Source organism: Sus scrofa, chromosome 2, assembly GCF_054392235.1.
Source record: "Sus scrofa isolate SSC_HxYL_T2T_F1_AM1 chromosome 2, Sscrofa_HxYL_maternal_Yorkshire_Landrace_v2.0, whole genome shotgun sequence".
In the NCBI taxonomy this organism is placed as follows: Eukaryota; Metazoa; Chordata; class Mammalia; order Artiodactyla; family Suidae; genus Sus; species Sus scrofa.
The window spans coordinates 151,772,980-151,788,174 of NC_139384.1; the positions used below are offsets into that span (position 1 = coordinate 151,772,980).

The 15,195-nt window shown below is 44.1% G+C and overlaps 2 protein-coding genes across 4 annotated transcripts in view; one reads left to right on the forward strand and one right to left on the reverse strand.

The window, feature by feature from the left end:
• Nucleotides 1–15,195, forward strand: part of PSD2 (pleckstrin and Sec7 domain containing 2) — a 684,196-nt gene that overhangs the window by 333,189 nt on the left and 335,812 nt on the right. The gene's annotated exons all lie outside the window — the stretch shown is intronic.
• DNAJC18 (DnaJ heat shock protein family (Hsp40) member C18) overlaps nucleotides 1–15,195 on the reverse strand; it is a 39,487-nt gene that overhangs the window by 10,264 nt on the left and 14,028 nt on the right. For all 3 annotated transcript variants that reach the window (XR_002341938.2, XR_014838862.1, XM_003123993.7), the window contains exons 3-6: nucleotides 8,820–8,965; nucleotides 3,694–3,879; nucleotides 2,598–2,707; nucleotides 1,510–1,619 (exon numbers count right to left, since the gene is read on the reverse strand). Coding sequence is in view for 1 of the 3 variants with exons in the window: in XM_003123993.7 (XP_003124041.5) it covers nucleotides 1,510–1,619; nucleotides 2,598–2,707; nucleotides 3,694–3,879; nucleotides 8,820–8,965 (552 nt within the window). In the remaining 2 variants the exon portion in view is untranslated. The remainder of the gene's footprint in view (nucleotides 1–1,509; nucleotides 1,620–2,597; nucleotides 2,708–3,693; nucleotides 3,880–8,819; nucleotides 8,966–15,195) is intronic.

A 15,195-nucleotide genomic window follows, 5' to 3' on the forward strand; every position in this document is an offset into this window, starting at 1 on the left:
AACATTAACAGGTCTCAGTTAACTAAAGTCCAGCCATTAGAAAGTATAGGAGTTCCCCTCATGGCTCAATGGTAATGAACCTGACTAGTATCCATGGGACGCAAGTTCGATCCTTGGCCTCGTTTAGTGAGTTAAGGATCTTGCAATGCTGTGAGCTATGATGTAGGTTGCAGACATGGCTCGGACCCAGCATTGCTGTAGCTCTGGCTCGACCCCTAGCCTGGGAACCTCCATATGCCGCGAGTGTGGCCCTAAAAAGACCAAAAGAAAAAAAAAAAGTATAGAAGGGAGCTCAAATTCAAGTTAATATAATGTGACAGTGATGTACAAAATTCAAACTGATTTTGTTCAAGCTGGACAAAATCCATCTTAAATGGGCTTTATTTGACCTTTTCCCAGCCTTTTCCTTTGACCTCTCACCTTGGGGATCTTGCTGGATGTCTAAGAACACAGGCCACTCGACTACTCTCGCTTCCCTCTGGGAAGCTGTTGGCAGGGAAGGTTCCTGCCTGTCGCACTGGCCTGACCAGAAAAGGGGTGCCAGTGGTACGTACACAGAGGAAGTCAGTAAATAGAGGGGTATCAGGCCGGCGTGACCTGATAGCAATGATCTCTCTCTAGATCATTCTAGTGATCCACAATGAGAGTCTTTAGCCCAATGATCACCAACAAGAGCTCTTCCTGTTAGGTATTGTTCCATGGAGCCCACATTTGGAAAGGTTTTTGTCTGCTAAGCTATAAGAGCAAAAACTCATTTCCCATTAATAATTTAAAAAGTAATGAATCCAATGAGTCTCAAACTTTAGTAGAGGGCATGGCAAACCTCACACTGCTGGTTCTCACCGCAGAGTTTCTGATTCAGCAGATACGGAGTAAAGCCTAAGAGTCTGCATGTCTACATGCTGCCAGTTAATGCTGATCAGGGACCAAACTTCTGAGAAATGACTTAAAAAAATTCATTACTAAATCTAAAAATTCCTATCAGAGCTCGTGTTTTCCATGCAATGCAAACTTTAGAATGACTTTCTATATTTTCAGCAAAAGCAAAGAAATGAGATACTACGGTTTGACTGTACAGCCTTATCATGAATAGATGTCTTATTCTTGCAATTTCTTAAATTGGAAATAATCACCAGGTCTTAGTTGCTATGTTCTCAGACCCACAGGGGTCCAGCGATACTATCACAAGCTCCGTAAGGTCCTTTTTCTAAGTCTAAGATGGTATGATAAGGATTTAATCTAAACCAGGAGTTAGTTAATTCTTCAGAAGCCAGCTTGTGCTGTTCTACAGCTGACCAGACGGTGTCGCTGTAGAACAAAACAATCAGGTCCTGAGGGCTGGGCGGAGCGGCCTATGGTACTTTTGCATTATCACTACCCAGCTGTTCCTGTCAACGCAAACTCAGTGTTTTCTACAATACAAGGTGAAAGGAAATGTTAGTAATGTACCAGCAAAAACTGCAAGTGTTTCATTAGATTGTTAAGAAAGATTATCAGCATTTGACTTACGATTTATAGAACAGACTATACGGGGGATTAGCAGCTAGCAGCTGAGTAATCACAGATATGATCACAATCACCAGAACTGGAAGTAACTGAATAAATGCAGAATATGTAGTCTGAAAAAGAGAAAGTATTTGGTATAAGTGTTGTTCATCCACATGCAGTTTAGTCAAAACAGGATAGTTTTCCCAAAGAAAATACCAATTACCGATGCACTGCACAGAGCTCCAGGCTTTTCTGGGAAGGCTGTCCTCTGTGCTGAGAAGTACCAGACAACCCTGCTTTGTCAGCCTGAAAACGCTGAAGGAGGCCCACTCACAACCTGGATTTACACCCGGTAATCCTTCTGCAGCCCCCTTTTCTAAGACCAGTGAGGCAGAGACACCTGTTTGTGAGACTGCCCAAACTGTGCCTCTCACAAGGTCTCGTTACTATGCAACTCTGTTGTCTTGGCCTCAGCTGAACAGACCGTGGGACATCTAGAGGACATCTAACTGTAGCAGAAATAATCACACTCTCCTTCCTGAAGATCTGGGATTGAGATTCATGACCACCCACTGCTAGGCAATCACCAGAAGAAAGGACACACGCTCTGACGCACTGGAGACGGGCAAGAGGAAGCAGAAAGCCAGGCCGCTTAAAGAACAAAGGAGATGAAGAGAGGCGGGAGAACTGGAGACAGCTGGCCCCAAGAGTCATGGGGCACACAGCTTGTGGGTGCCTGACAGCACCCCAGTTCCTGGTTCCCGCCTGTCTTAAGGCCCAGGCTGCTTCCTGCCCTTGAGCTTCATGAGACTCTCTTGATGCCTTACCTTAAACCCCCTTTAGTTTTGAGTATTTTGAAGGGAGTTTCTATTCTCTGCTGTCAAGAAAACCCTGACCAAAACAGCCCCACAGATTTCCTGGGACCATCACCAAAGAAGGGGTGGGGAAGAGGGGTGCATTCTGGCCTATTTGGGCCAACTGTCCAGCTCTTTTTACTGTGCCTCTGCTTTCATAAAGCATGCTTTAGTGACACATTTCAAGGTGACCTTCAAATAGGTCTGCTCATACAAGTACTTATGGGCAGCAGCTGTCCTGTCCTCCCTGGGTACCTGAGGTTTATCTTCTTCCTCCTCCTTCCGTGTCTGCATCCTCTCATGTCGGTGCCGCCGGCGGTAATAGTGAGTGTCGTCTGTCACATTTGAGAACATATGAATGTTTCCTGGAAAAGAAAGAAAAACACTCAGTAGGTGACACAGCGAACATCCCTTCCTTGCCTTTTCCAAGGCCCTTGCTTCCAGCTAGGTTCTCCGGGGGCACAGGACTACCCCATTTTACCCAGGAAGAATAAGACAGTAGGGATGTCGAGCAAACCAGCTGAAAATGGGACATGCTCAGCTCTCCTGCCCCTATTTAAACAGTCTTTGTAACCAGTGACAGAGAAGCGGATGAAGAAAGAGCACTTGGGCCATGAAGCCTGTCTCCACGCTCATGCCTGCTCCTTGCCCAATAACGGATTATGTCACTAGTATCTTTAATAGCAACTCACAAAATTTAGCTTTCTTTCTAAGCATTTAATTATTCCAGCTTCCAACGCTTTGGGGGTACTTTTCTCACCTTTATCTTTATATAAGGGGCTCTTTTTACAATAATAATAATAATAATAATATAGGCATTTTGCTTCTAATTTATAAAACACTTAAAAATATCCAATCCTGGGAGTTCCCGTTGTGGTGCAGCAGAAATGAATATGACTAGTATCCATGAGGATGCAGATTTGATCCCCAGCCTCACTCAGTGGGTCGGGGATCCGGTGTTGCTGTGAGCTGTGGTGTGGGCCGCAGATGCAGCTCAGATCTGGCATTGCTGTGCCTGTCGTGTAGGCTGGTAGCTGCAGCTCAGATCTGACTGCAGCCTGGGAACTTCCATATGCCGTGGGTGTAGCCCTAAAACAAAAAGGACAAAAAAAATCCAATCGTCACAAAGCCTTGTGAGGTTGGTCTTACCAGCCCTGTTTTTCAGGTAAGGAAACAAGACCAGATAAAATCAAAATTATGTGTAGCAGGAGGCTAGAGATGTGCCTAAACCCTAGCTCATCTGGATCCAAAGTCTTGTTGTTTCTACTATACTGTGGTCCCTGTATTCAGATCTTCAAACAGATCCTCAAAATACATACGACTTTTTAGGCAGTAACTCTGGGACACTAACCTGTAGGAAAATGCCCTCCAAAGAAGACGTTGAACAGCTCTTCTGGAGTGATGTCTGCTTCAAAGTCCCTGTAATAATTATATGGTCTGGCTCGAGGGGCAGTGAAAGTCATCTGTTCGTCTCCATATTCATCATAGCGGAGTCTCTTGTCAGGATTGCTCAGGACTGCAAAGGCATTTCCTATCGCTGCAACAAAAACAAAAAGCACCTCAGATCCTGTTGTGGCTTAGCAGTAAAGAACCTGACTAATATTCCACGAGGATGTGGGTTCGATCCCTGGCCCTGCTCAGTGGGTTAAAGGACCCAGTGTTGCCACCCAAGCTGCAGTGTAGGTGTGGACATGGCTCGGATCTGGCATTGCTGTGCCTGAGGCGTAGGCCGGCAGCTGCAGCTCCCATTCAACCCCTAACCTGGGAACCTCCATATGCGGCAGGTGCAGCCCTAAAAAGGAAAACAAAACAAAAACCATAAAAAGAGACCAATCAAACAAAGAAAAGCTGAGTACATACTCCTTGCTGTAGCTCTGGGTGAGCACAGCAGCAGCAGTGAAGAGCCGAGAACTGATTGGTGCGACAACTCCACAGTGACCCAAGGAGAACTACATGGGCCTGGAACGTTCACCCAAGTGCCTGCCCTTGAAATTTCCCACGATATAGTTTCATAAGCCAGAAACAAGAGACTCAAGATAAACTAAGAACGACTGTTTTCAGTCATCAAAAATGTGTTATTTTACTTGATAGCAATAGTCTACGGCTGGAAACAGTTCATACTTAAGTAATGGTATTCTAACACAAAGTCACAAACAATCTCCGGAATAAAATAATCAGCACAAATTCTCCTGCTTGGCTAAAAGCAAAGTCCTCACTCATGAGTCTTGTCTCAGCTGACTTAAAAAAATGGTCTTCAGAAAGGGGACAGGTGGAGGGAGGAGGGATGGACTGGAGGTGTGGGACTGGCACATGCGCACTGAGGTATCAGAATGACTGGCCAACAGGGACCTTCTGCGTAGCACAGAGAACTCTACCCAATATTCTGTGATAATCTATGTGGGTAAAGAATCTGAAAGAGAATGGGTGTGTATACATGTACAACCGAATCACTTTGTACAGCAAAAATTATGACAACATTGTAAATCAACTATACTTCAATAAAATTTTTAAAATGAAGAAAAGGTCTTTAGGAGTTCCCTTGTGGCTCAGCAGGTTAAGGATCTGGTATTGTCACTGCAGTGGCCAGGTCACTGCTGTGGCATGGGTTCAATCCCTGGCCCAGGAGCTTCCACATGCTGTAGGTACAGCCCTCCCCGAAAAAGCTGGTCTTCAAAAATTAAGATGGAGTTCCCATTGTGGCTCAGAAGAAACGAATCTTACTAGTATCCATAAGGACGAAGGTTTGATCCCTGGCCTCGCTCAGTGGGTTAAAACTCCAGTGTTGCCTTGAGCTGCAATGTAGGCTGCAGACGCAGCTCGGAATTGGCGTTGCTGTGGCTGTGTTGTAGGCCGGCGGCTACAGCCAATTGGACCTCTAGCTTGGGAACCGTTATCACTTATATCTGGAATCTAATATACAGCACAAATGAACCTTTCCACAGAAAAGAAATGCATGGACTTGGAGGTCAGACTTGTGGTTGCCAAGGGGGAGGGGGAAGGAGGGGGATGGACTGGGAGTTTGGGGTTAGTAGATGCAAACTATTGCCTTTGGAGTGGATAAGCAATGAGATCCTGCCGTATAGCACAGGGAACTAGATCTAGTCACTTGTGATGGAGCATGGTGGAGGACAATGTGAGAAAAAGAATGTATATATGTATGTGTGTGTGACTGGGTCACTCTGCTGTACAGCAGAAAACTGACAGAATACTGCAAACCAACTATAATGGAAAAAATACAAATCATTACAAAAACTTAAGATATGTATCTTCGATGTCTCAAGGGCGGATCAAAGGCTGAAGAGACTCCACCTGCACAGCACCGCCCCTCCTCCTATGCACAAACATGCAAACTGTGTCCAGCATCATTTCAACGTACAATCAGTACCAATGATCAAAGAGAGCTTGTAAAAAATCTTTTAAGACATCCTCACTCCCCCACTTTTAATTCAGTCAACACTGTCAGAAATACAGAAGGAGTATTTCCTTATAATTCTTCTAGCTAGAGAACTGCATTAAATATTTAGAGCAATAAAACAGCTAAGCAGAAGAAACAAACAGAAAAACCTAAACAGAGTCGCTGAAACATTCCCTCCCTTGCCATCTGGCAGGTTTCTCAGAACCACATCATTGCTGTCTGAGGTGCTGTGTGTGCGTGTGCGTGTGCGCGTGTGTGGCAAGAATGTGGGGTATCTGTTTGTTTCCCTGTAGAAACTGTGGGGAGACCTAGGTTCGCAATAGCACAGCCACAAAGGCTGGCTGGTCCTTGGAGGTAAATGCTCATCTTAAAAAATTTCTCAGGAGTTCCCGTCGTGGCGCAGTGGTTAACGAATCCGACTAGGAACCATGAGGTTTCGGGTTCGATCCCTGCCTTTGCTCAGTGGGTTAACGATCCGGCGTTGCCGCGAGCTGTGCTGTAGGTTGCAGATCCAGCTCGGATCCCGAGTTGCTGTGGCTCTGGCGTAGGCCGGTGGCTACAGCTCAGATTCGACCCCTAGCCTGGGAACCTCCATATGCCGCGGGAGCGGCCCAAGAAATAGCTAAAAAGACAAACAAAACAAAACAAAACAAAACAAAAAATTTCTCAGACCTATGACTTTTTACTTTTTCTTTTGAAAATTTCAAATTTATAGAAAAGTTAAAAAAACATAATAAATGCCTGCATTTAATTCACCAATTGTTAGCATTTTGCCACACTGCTTTCCTCAACTCTTTCCATATACATACATACACGTATTCATTTTTTTGGCTAAACCATGTGAAAGCAGGCCTCAGATATGATGACACTTCACCCCTAAATATTTCAGCACATTATCTCCTAAGGAGAAAGACACTCTCCGACATGATCACAATTCTCTTCGCAGCTAAGAAAACTGAACATCAATTCATTATCGCCCAGGGGACCCATGCAAGGTTCATGCTCCGCTTTTGGATTCACGTCTCCTTAGCTATTTTTTTGTTTATTTGTTGCTTTGGTTCTACCCACGGTACGTGGAAGTTCCTGGCCAAGGGATGGAACCTGTGCCACAGCAGTGACCTGACCCACAGAAGTGACAACACTGGGTCCTTAACCTGCTGAGCCACAAAGGAACTCCCTCTCTAGTTTTTTTAACCTAGAATAGTCTCCCCACCTTTTTTGCTTTTCATTAAACAGAATTTTTTAAAGAATAGTTCAGTGATGTTGTAGAATGTCCCACATTTTGATGGTTTCCTCTTTACTAGATTCGGGTTAAACATTTTGGCAAGAATACCACATGGGATTATAACATGTCATGTTAGGCTGTCCTAATATTGGTGATGATAAGTTGGACCACTAGTTATCTCTGTTTTAAGGAAAATCTTCCCTGTGGAATGAGTAAGTATTCTGTGGGGTGATACTCCGATATCAACGTGAATATCCTGTTCAACAACAACCTAAGCCAGCTTTTGGCATCCAGTGATAATCCTTGCCTGCACCAGTGATGCCCTTGAGGGTGAAGGACTTAACATTTTTATTTTTATTTATGTGTTGGATCCAATTTTTTTTTTGGTCTTTTTAGGGCCGCCCGAACAGCATAGGGGTTGAATTGGAGCTGTTGCTGCCGGCCTACACCACAGCCACAGGAACAATGGATCCGAGCCAAGTCTTTGATCTCCACCACGGCTCACAGGAACACTGGATCTTTAACCCACTTAGTTAGGCCAGGGATTGAACCTGTGTCCTCAAGGATTCTAACTGGGTTCGTTACTGCTGAGCCATGAGGGGAACTCTGGATCCTAAATATTTTTTAAGACTATATTTCTGAGAGTTCCCACTGTGGCCCAGCAGGTTAATGAGCCAGCTTGTCTCTGTGGTGGTGCTGGTTAGGTCCCTGGCCATGCGCACTGGGTTAAGGATCTGGCATTGCCTGGCCTGGGAACTTTTATTACCATGGGTGTGGCTGGAAATATATTTCTTTTTTTTTTTTTTTTTTTGTCTTTTGTCTTTTTGTCTTTTGTTGTTGTTGTTGCTATTTCTTGGGCCGCTCCCGCGGCATATGGAGGTTCCCAGGCTAGGGGTCGAATTGGAGCTGTAGCCACCGGCCTACGCCAGAGCCACAGCAACGCGGGATCCGAGCCGCGTCTGCAACCTACACCACAGCTCACAGCAACGCCGGATCGTTAACCCACTGAGCAAGGGCAGGGACCGAACCCGCAACCTCATGGTTCCTAGTCGGATTTATTAACCACTGCGCCATGACGGGAACTCCTGGAAATATATTTCTAAAGTGTCACAGAAATCAATGGAAAAAAGATTTGATCTATTACTTTGTTTTTGCTTATTACAAAGCTTTATAAAGCTTTTTTCTATGAACATGTTAATATCAGAGGTTTCCTGAACAAAGAGTTCCACGGTCAAAGAAGTGAGAAGTGCTATCTAGGCCCTTACTTGCAAGGGGCCTCCAACTATACGTTCCACAAGAGAAATCCCATCAGTTTTATTCAGCTGGCATAGGTGAATATTTTGCTGAATTAAGGAATGAAATATTCCAAGTTCCTGTTGTGGCTCAGCGGGTTGAGAACCTGACAGAGTGTCGCAAGGATGCAGGTTCGATCCCTGGCCTCCCTCGGTGGTTAAGGATATGGCGCCGCCACAAGCTATGGCACAGATCAGAGATGCAGCTTGGATCCAATGTTGCTGTGTCTGCAGTACAGGCCCGAAGCTGCAGCTCCGATGTGACCCCTAGCCTGGGAACTTCCATATGCTGTAGGTGGGGTTGTAAAAAGAAAAAAAAAAGAGAAAAAGAAACAAAAGGTTCCAAAAGGTATTACAGAGAAACTAAATATTCTTTCCAAAATAAATTAAGGTAAGTGAAGGAGGATGGGGGAGAGCTATGCTAATAATCACGATCTAAGAGGTGTGGCAGGAAAAAACCCCACTTGTGGACTTAAAAAGCAATTACGGGGCAGCTGAAAACGACCAGCAGTGACCAAACTTCAAGCATTAATTTAGGATCAGACCTTTGAAAGCATCTGTAGCTCCAGGAGCACAGTTCTTGTCAGGATGAAATTTCAGGGCAAGTTTTCGGTAAGCTTTCTTAAGCTCTTCATCACTGGCATTTCGTGAAACTCCCAGAATTTCATAGTAATTTCTGCATTTCTTGATCCTAAAAACACAAATCAGAAACATTTTTTGGTATGTCTACAAAGGTTGCTTTGCGCAAACTGCAAGACAGTAAATTGACCCTCTCTCCAATCTGTGAGCTGTAAAACAAACCTGAAAGACAATGAGTGAGCACACTGATGTGACGTCCCATTTATTGACAATGCCCTCCCCCCGAGGACAGCTTAAACCCTTTCAGAGTATTCACAGTATTTTTACATCTAATATTTTATTCTTTCTAGATTCCTGCAAGTGGGTAGAACAAAAATACTAACCCTCATGTTAAGGTCCAGGCTAAGGTTGTCAGAGTTGAAAAAGACAGCAGAGCCAGAACAAATACCCTCATCATCCTTTTTTCTCCCTTTCTTCTTCCTTATGACTATCTTTTTAAACTTTGCTTTAAAAAGTTAACATATTCACATGGTAGAAGGAAAATATCCAATAGTACTAAACTATATACAGTGAAAAATCTTCCTGCTTCCCCATTCCCTGTCCCCCATCTCCCACCCTAAGGATGGCTAACCAGTATAAGAAGTTTGCTGTGGGAGTTCCCGTCGTGGTGCAGCAGAAACGAATCCGACTGGAACCATGAGATTGCAGGTTATGGATCAGTGGGTTATGGATCCAGTGTTGCCATGAGCTGTGGTGTAGGTCACAGACATGGCTCGGATCTGGCGTTGCTGTGGCTCTGGTGGAGGCCGGCAGCAACAGCTCTGATTCGACCCCTAGCCTGGGAACCTCCATATGCAGCAGGTATGGCCCTCAAAAGACAAAAAGCCAAAAAAAAGAAAGAAGTTTGCTGTGAAACCTAGGTACACAGAGAGTACATGTAGAGAAACCGCCCCATTTTTTTCTTACCTAAACAGAAGCATGTTATAATCACCATTCCACATCTTGCTTTTTTGTAAAACTAACAACTTATCTTGGAGATTGATACATAACTTACACAGGTAAGAGGAATAGGGATAATGGTTTAGGCCACCAGAGTGGCAGAACTGAATTTTTTTTTTTTCCTTTGTCTTTGGTCTTTTCAGGGCCACACCCACAGCATATGGAGGTTCTCAGGCTAGGGGTCAAATCGGAGCTACAGCTGCCGGCCTACACCACAGCTACAGCAATGCCAGATCTGAACCATGTCTGCAACCTACACCACAGCTCATGGCAACGCCAAATCCTTAACCCACTGAGCGAGGCCAGGAATCGAACTCAAAACCTCATGGTTCCTAGTCGGATTCGTTTCCGCTGCTCCACAATGGGAACTCCTACAGTACTGAACTTTTTGATCTAAGAAGTCTTTACACTCTTAAAAATTATTGAAGACCCTAGGAGTTCCCGTGGTGGCGCAGTGGTTAACGAATCCGACTAGGAACCATGAGGTTTTGGGTTCGATTCCTGGCCTCGCTCAGTGGGTTAAGGATTTGGCATTGCCATGAGCTGTGGTGTAGGTCGCAGACACGGCTCGGATCTTGCGCTGCTGTGGCTCTGGCATAGGCCATCGGCTATAGCTGTGATTCGACCCCTGGCCTGGGAACCCCCATATGCTGCGGGAGCAGCCCAAGAAATGGCAAAAAGACCAAAAAAAAATTATTGAAGACCCCAAAAGAGATTTTGTTTATAAAGGTTATATCTATCAATATTTACCATACTAGAAGTGAAAACAAAAAAATTTAAAATATGGGAGTTCCCTAATGGCCTAGTAGTTAAGGATCTGGCATTGTCACTGCTATGGCTCAGGTCACGGCTGTGGTGCGGGTTCAGTCCTTGGCCCAGGAACTTCCACATGCTGCAGGCACAGCCAAAGGAAAAAAAAATTAAAAACATGGAAGGATGACATAACTGCATGTCATGTTACACAGCTTCTCAAAAATTCCACCATATAATCATGAAGAGATGAGAGTGAAAATGGCAAATGTACATGTATTATGAAAATATTTTTATTTTATTTATTTATTTTTTCTTTTTAGGGCCACACTCACGGCATATGGAAGTTCCCAGGCTAGGGGTCAAATCAGGAGCTAGAGCTGCTGGCCTACCCCACAACCATAGCAACTCGGGATCCAGGCTACATCTGCGAAGTACATACACTACAGCTCATGGCAATGCCAGATGCTTAACCCACTGAGTGAGGCCAGGGATTGAACCCACATCCTCATGGATACTAATCGGATTTGTTTCCACTGTGCCACAATGGGAACTCCCATGAAAATATTTTTGAACTTGCAGACAAGCTCCCCAAGGATCTTTGGGTTCCCACACCACACTTTGAGAATGGATGAACTAGAGCATAAACTCTGGAGTCAAAATGTCTTGGTTGTGATCTGATCTTGCTGTGGACTTGACCCTGTGTCTGAGTGCTATCTTCCAAAATAGGCTAATAATTACACCTATATTTCACAGAGCTGTCGTAATTAAATGAAGTATTCATTAAAATGCTTGATAGCATCTGACATGATGTAAATATTGGCTATGACTAAAAATCTACCACATTCTACAGATGACCAATAGGCACATAAAAAGATGCTCAATATTGCTAATTATTAGAGAAATGCAAATCAAAACTGCAATAAGTTATCACCTCACACTGGTCAGAATGGCCATCACCAAAAAGTCTACAAATACAGTAAATGCTGGAAAAGGTGCAGAGAAAAGGAAACCCTCCTATACTACTGGTGAGAATGTAAATTGCAGTCACTATGGAGAACAGAGGTTCCTTAAAAAATTAAAAATAGAGTTATCATATGATTGAGCAATCCTATTCCTGGGCATCTATCAGGAAAAGATGAAGACTCTAAATCAAAGAGATACACGCAGGAGTTCCTATCATGGCTTAGTGGTTAACAAACCCAACTAGCATCCATGAGAATGCGGATTAGATCCCTGGCCTCACTCAGTGGGTTAAGGATCCGGCATTGCTGTGAGCTGTGGTATAGGTCACACACACGACTTGGATCTCACGTTGCTGTGACTGTGGTGCATGCCTGCAGCTGCAGCTCCAACTTGACCCCTAGCCTGGGAACCTCCATATGAAGTGGGTGCGGCCCTAAATAAAGACAAAAAAAAAAAAAAAAAAAAAAAAAAGATACACTCACCCTAATGTTCACAGCAGCACTATTTAAACAGCTAAGAAAGTAACCTAAGTGTCCACTGACAGATAAACGGCTAAGATGTGGAATATACATGCAGTGAAATATCATTCAGCCATAAACAGGAATGAAATGCCACTTGCAGCAACATGGATAGAAGTAGAGCTTATCACACAAAGTGAAGCAAGGCAGGCAGAGAAAGACAAATATCACTTGCTATCACTTATATGTGAAATCTAAAATAATGATACAAATGAACTTACTTACAAAACAGAAACAGATTCCCAGACATAGAAAACAAACTTATGGCTGCCAAAGGAGGAAGGGACAGGGAGGGATAAACTAGGAGTTTGGGATAAACAGATATACACTGTTTTATATAAAACAGATAAACAACAAGTCCTACTGAATAGCACAGGGAACTATGCTCACTATCAGCTAATAACTTATAATGAAAAAGAATATGAGGAGTTTCCCTTGTGGCTCAGCAGAAACACCTCTGACTAGTATCCATGAGGATGCAGGTTCAAGCCCTGGCTTTGCTCAGTGGGTTGACGATCAGAGTTGCCATGAGCTGTGGTATAGGTCACCAACAAGGCTCAGATCTCATGTTGCTGTGGCTGTGGTGTAGGTCGGCAGCTACAGCTCCAATTCGACTCCTAACCTGGGAACCTCCATATGTCACGGGTGTGGCCCTAAAAAAAGGACAAATAAATACATAAATAAATAATCTGCAAAGGAAATATATCTATGTGTCACTTGACTATACACCAGAAACCAACACAACATTGTAAATCAACTGCATACTCCAATATAAAAAAATATACCACATTCGGGAGTTCCCATTGTGGCACAGTGGTTAACAAATCTGACTAGGAACCATGAAGTTGTGAGTTCAATTCCTGACCTTGCTCAGTGGGTTAAAGATCCAGCATTGCTGTAAGCTATGGTGTATGTTGCAGACGTGGCTCGGATCCCGTGTTGCTGTGATTCTGGTGTAGGCCAGTGGCTACAGCTCCGATTAGACTCCTAGCCTGGGAACTCCATGTGCTGCAGAAGTGGCCGTAGAAAAGACCAAAAAAAAAAAATATACACACACACACACACACACACACACACACCACATTCTTTTAAAAAGCTGCATATTCTTGCTGTAGAGCAGAAACTGGCACAACATTATAAATCAATTACGCTTTAATTAAAAAATAAAAAGCTGCATATTCTGGCATTTTATGGATGCGTGTACCTTCCCTACTGCTGGGTGTTTAAAGTATCTCCAGGTTTTTACTTCCACACCATTCAGTTAGGCAGGCAGTGGCCCCGAGCCCTGTGGAGGACTTCACGGTAAGTCAGTGACACAGTCAGGGCTGTAATGCAGGGTTCGGAATGTCAGCTGGGGCCCTTCCCCGAGAGCTGCCCATGGGGATCCCACGGAGCAACCCCTTAGTTTCCAATTCCTGGTTCCATGGCAGATACTCCCCTGCTTCTCTTTCTCTTTCTTTCTCTCTCTTTTATAAACTTATTATTTGTTTAATAACAGCTTTACTGAGATATAATTCACATATGACAAAGTTCATTTTTCAAATTGAAGCACAGTGGATGGTTCACTCATTTAAAGCATAAAATTTAGGAGTTCTAGTCGTGACTCAATGGTAAAAGAACCCGACTAGTATCCATGAGGATGCAGGTTTGATCCCTGGCCTCGCTCAGTAGATTAAGGTTCTGGCGTTGCCCTGAGCTGTGGTGTAAGTCACAGACATGGCTCGGATCTGGCACAGGCCAGCAACTACAGCTCCAATTCACTCCCTTGCCTGAGAACCTCCATATGCCGTGAGTGCGGCCCTAAAAAGACAAAAGACAAAAAAAAAAAAAAAAAGTAAAATTTAGTGTTTTTTTTTTTTAAGCATAGTAACAGAGTTGTACACCCATCACCACTATATAGTTCTGGAACATTTTCTTTTTTTTTCTCTTTCTTTTCTTTTTTTGTCTTTTTGCCTTTTCTAGGGCCAGACCCACGGCATATGGAGGTTCCCAGGCTAGGGGTCTAATGGGAGCTGTAGCAACAGGCCTACACACCAGAGCCACAGCAACGCAGGATCTGAGCTGCATCTGTGACCAACATGACAGCTCACGGCAAAGCCAGATCCTTAACCCACTGAGCAAGGCCAGGGATCAAACCTGCAACCTCATAGTTCCTAATTGGATTCGTTAACCACTGCACCACGACGGGAACTCATAGAACATTTTCATCACCCCAAAAAGAAACCCTCCGATTGCTTCTGCTCTGTAAAGCCTGGCAATCACTAATTTTTGTGTCTCTATAAATGCTTATTCTTGCCATTTCATATAAAAGGAATTACACAGGATTTTCCATTGTGGCTCAGCAGATAATGAACCGACAGGTATCCATGAGGACGTGGGTTCGATCCCTGGCCTCGGTCAGTGGATTGAGGATCTGGCGTTGCTGTGAGCTGCGGTGTGGGCCGCCGACGCAGCTCGCACCATGCGACTCGGAGCCCACTTTGCTGTGGCGTTCCCTCACGTCACAGCATGTATCGGGACTTTATTACTTTCATTACCAAAGCGTTCACTGTACAGACAGTCCCCATTTTGCTTTTCTGTTCCTCAGTTAACGAACATCCAGGTTGTTTCCATTTAGGGGCTTTTAAGAAGGATGCTGTATGAACACTGATGTACACGTTTTTGTGTGGAAGTATGTTTTGATTTCGCTTGGCATCTATCTAATGACAGCTCCGTCATATGCGATGTCTAAATGTCTGAGGAGCTGCCACACTACTTTCCGAACTAGCTGCACCATTTTATATGCCCACGGGAACCAGACACGGGCTCCAACTCCTCCGTGTCCTCAACAACACTTGTTCTCGTCCACCTTTTCTCAATTTTAATTTTTTTATTTTTTAATGATTTTTATTTTTTCCATTATAGTTGGTTTAACAAGTTTTGTCAATTTTCTACTGCACAGCAAAGTGACCCAGTCACGCATACATGGATACATTCTTTTTCTCACGTTATCTCCATCATGCTCCATCATAAGTGACTAAACATAGTTCCCAGTGCTAGACAGCAGGTTCCTCAGCCACCTCTTTGATTACAGCCATCCTAGTGGGTGTGAGGTGTTATGGTCATTGTG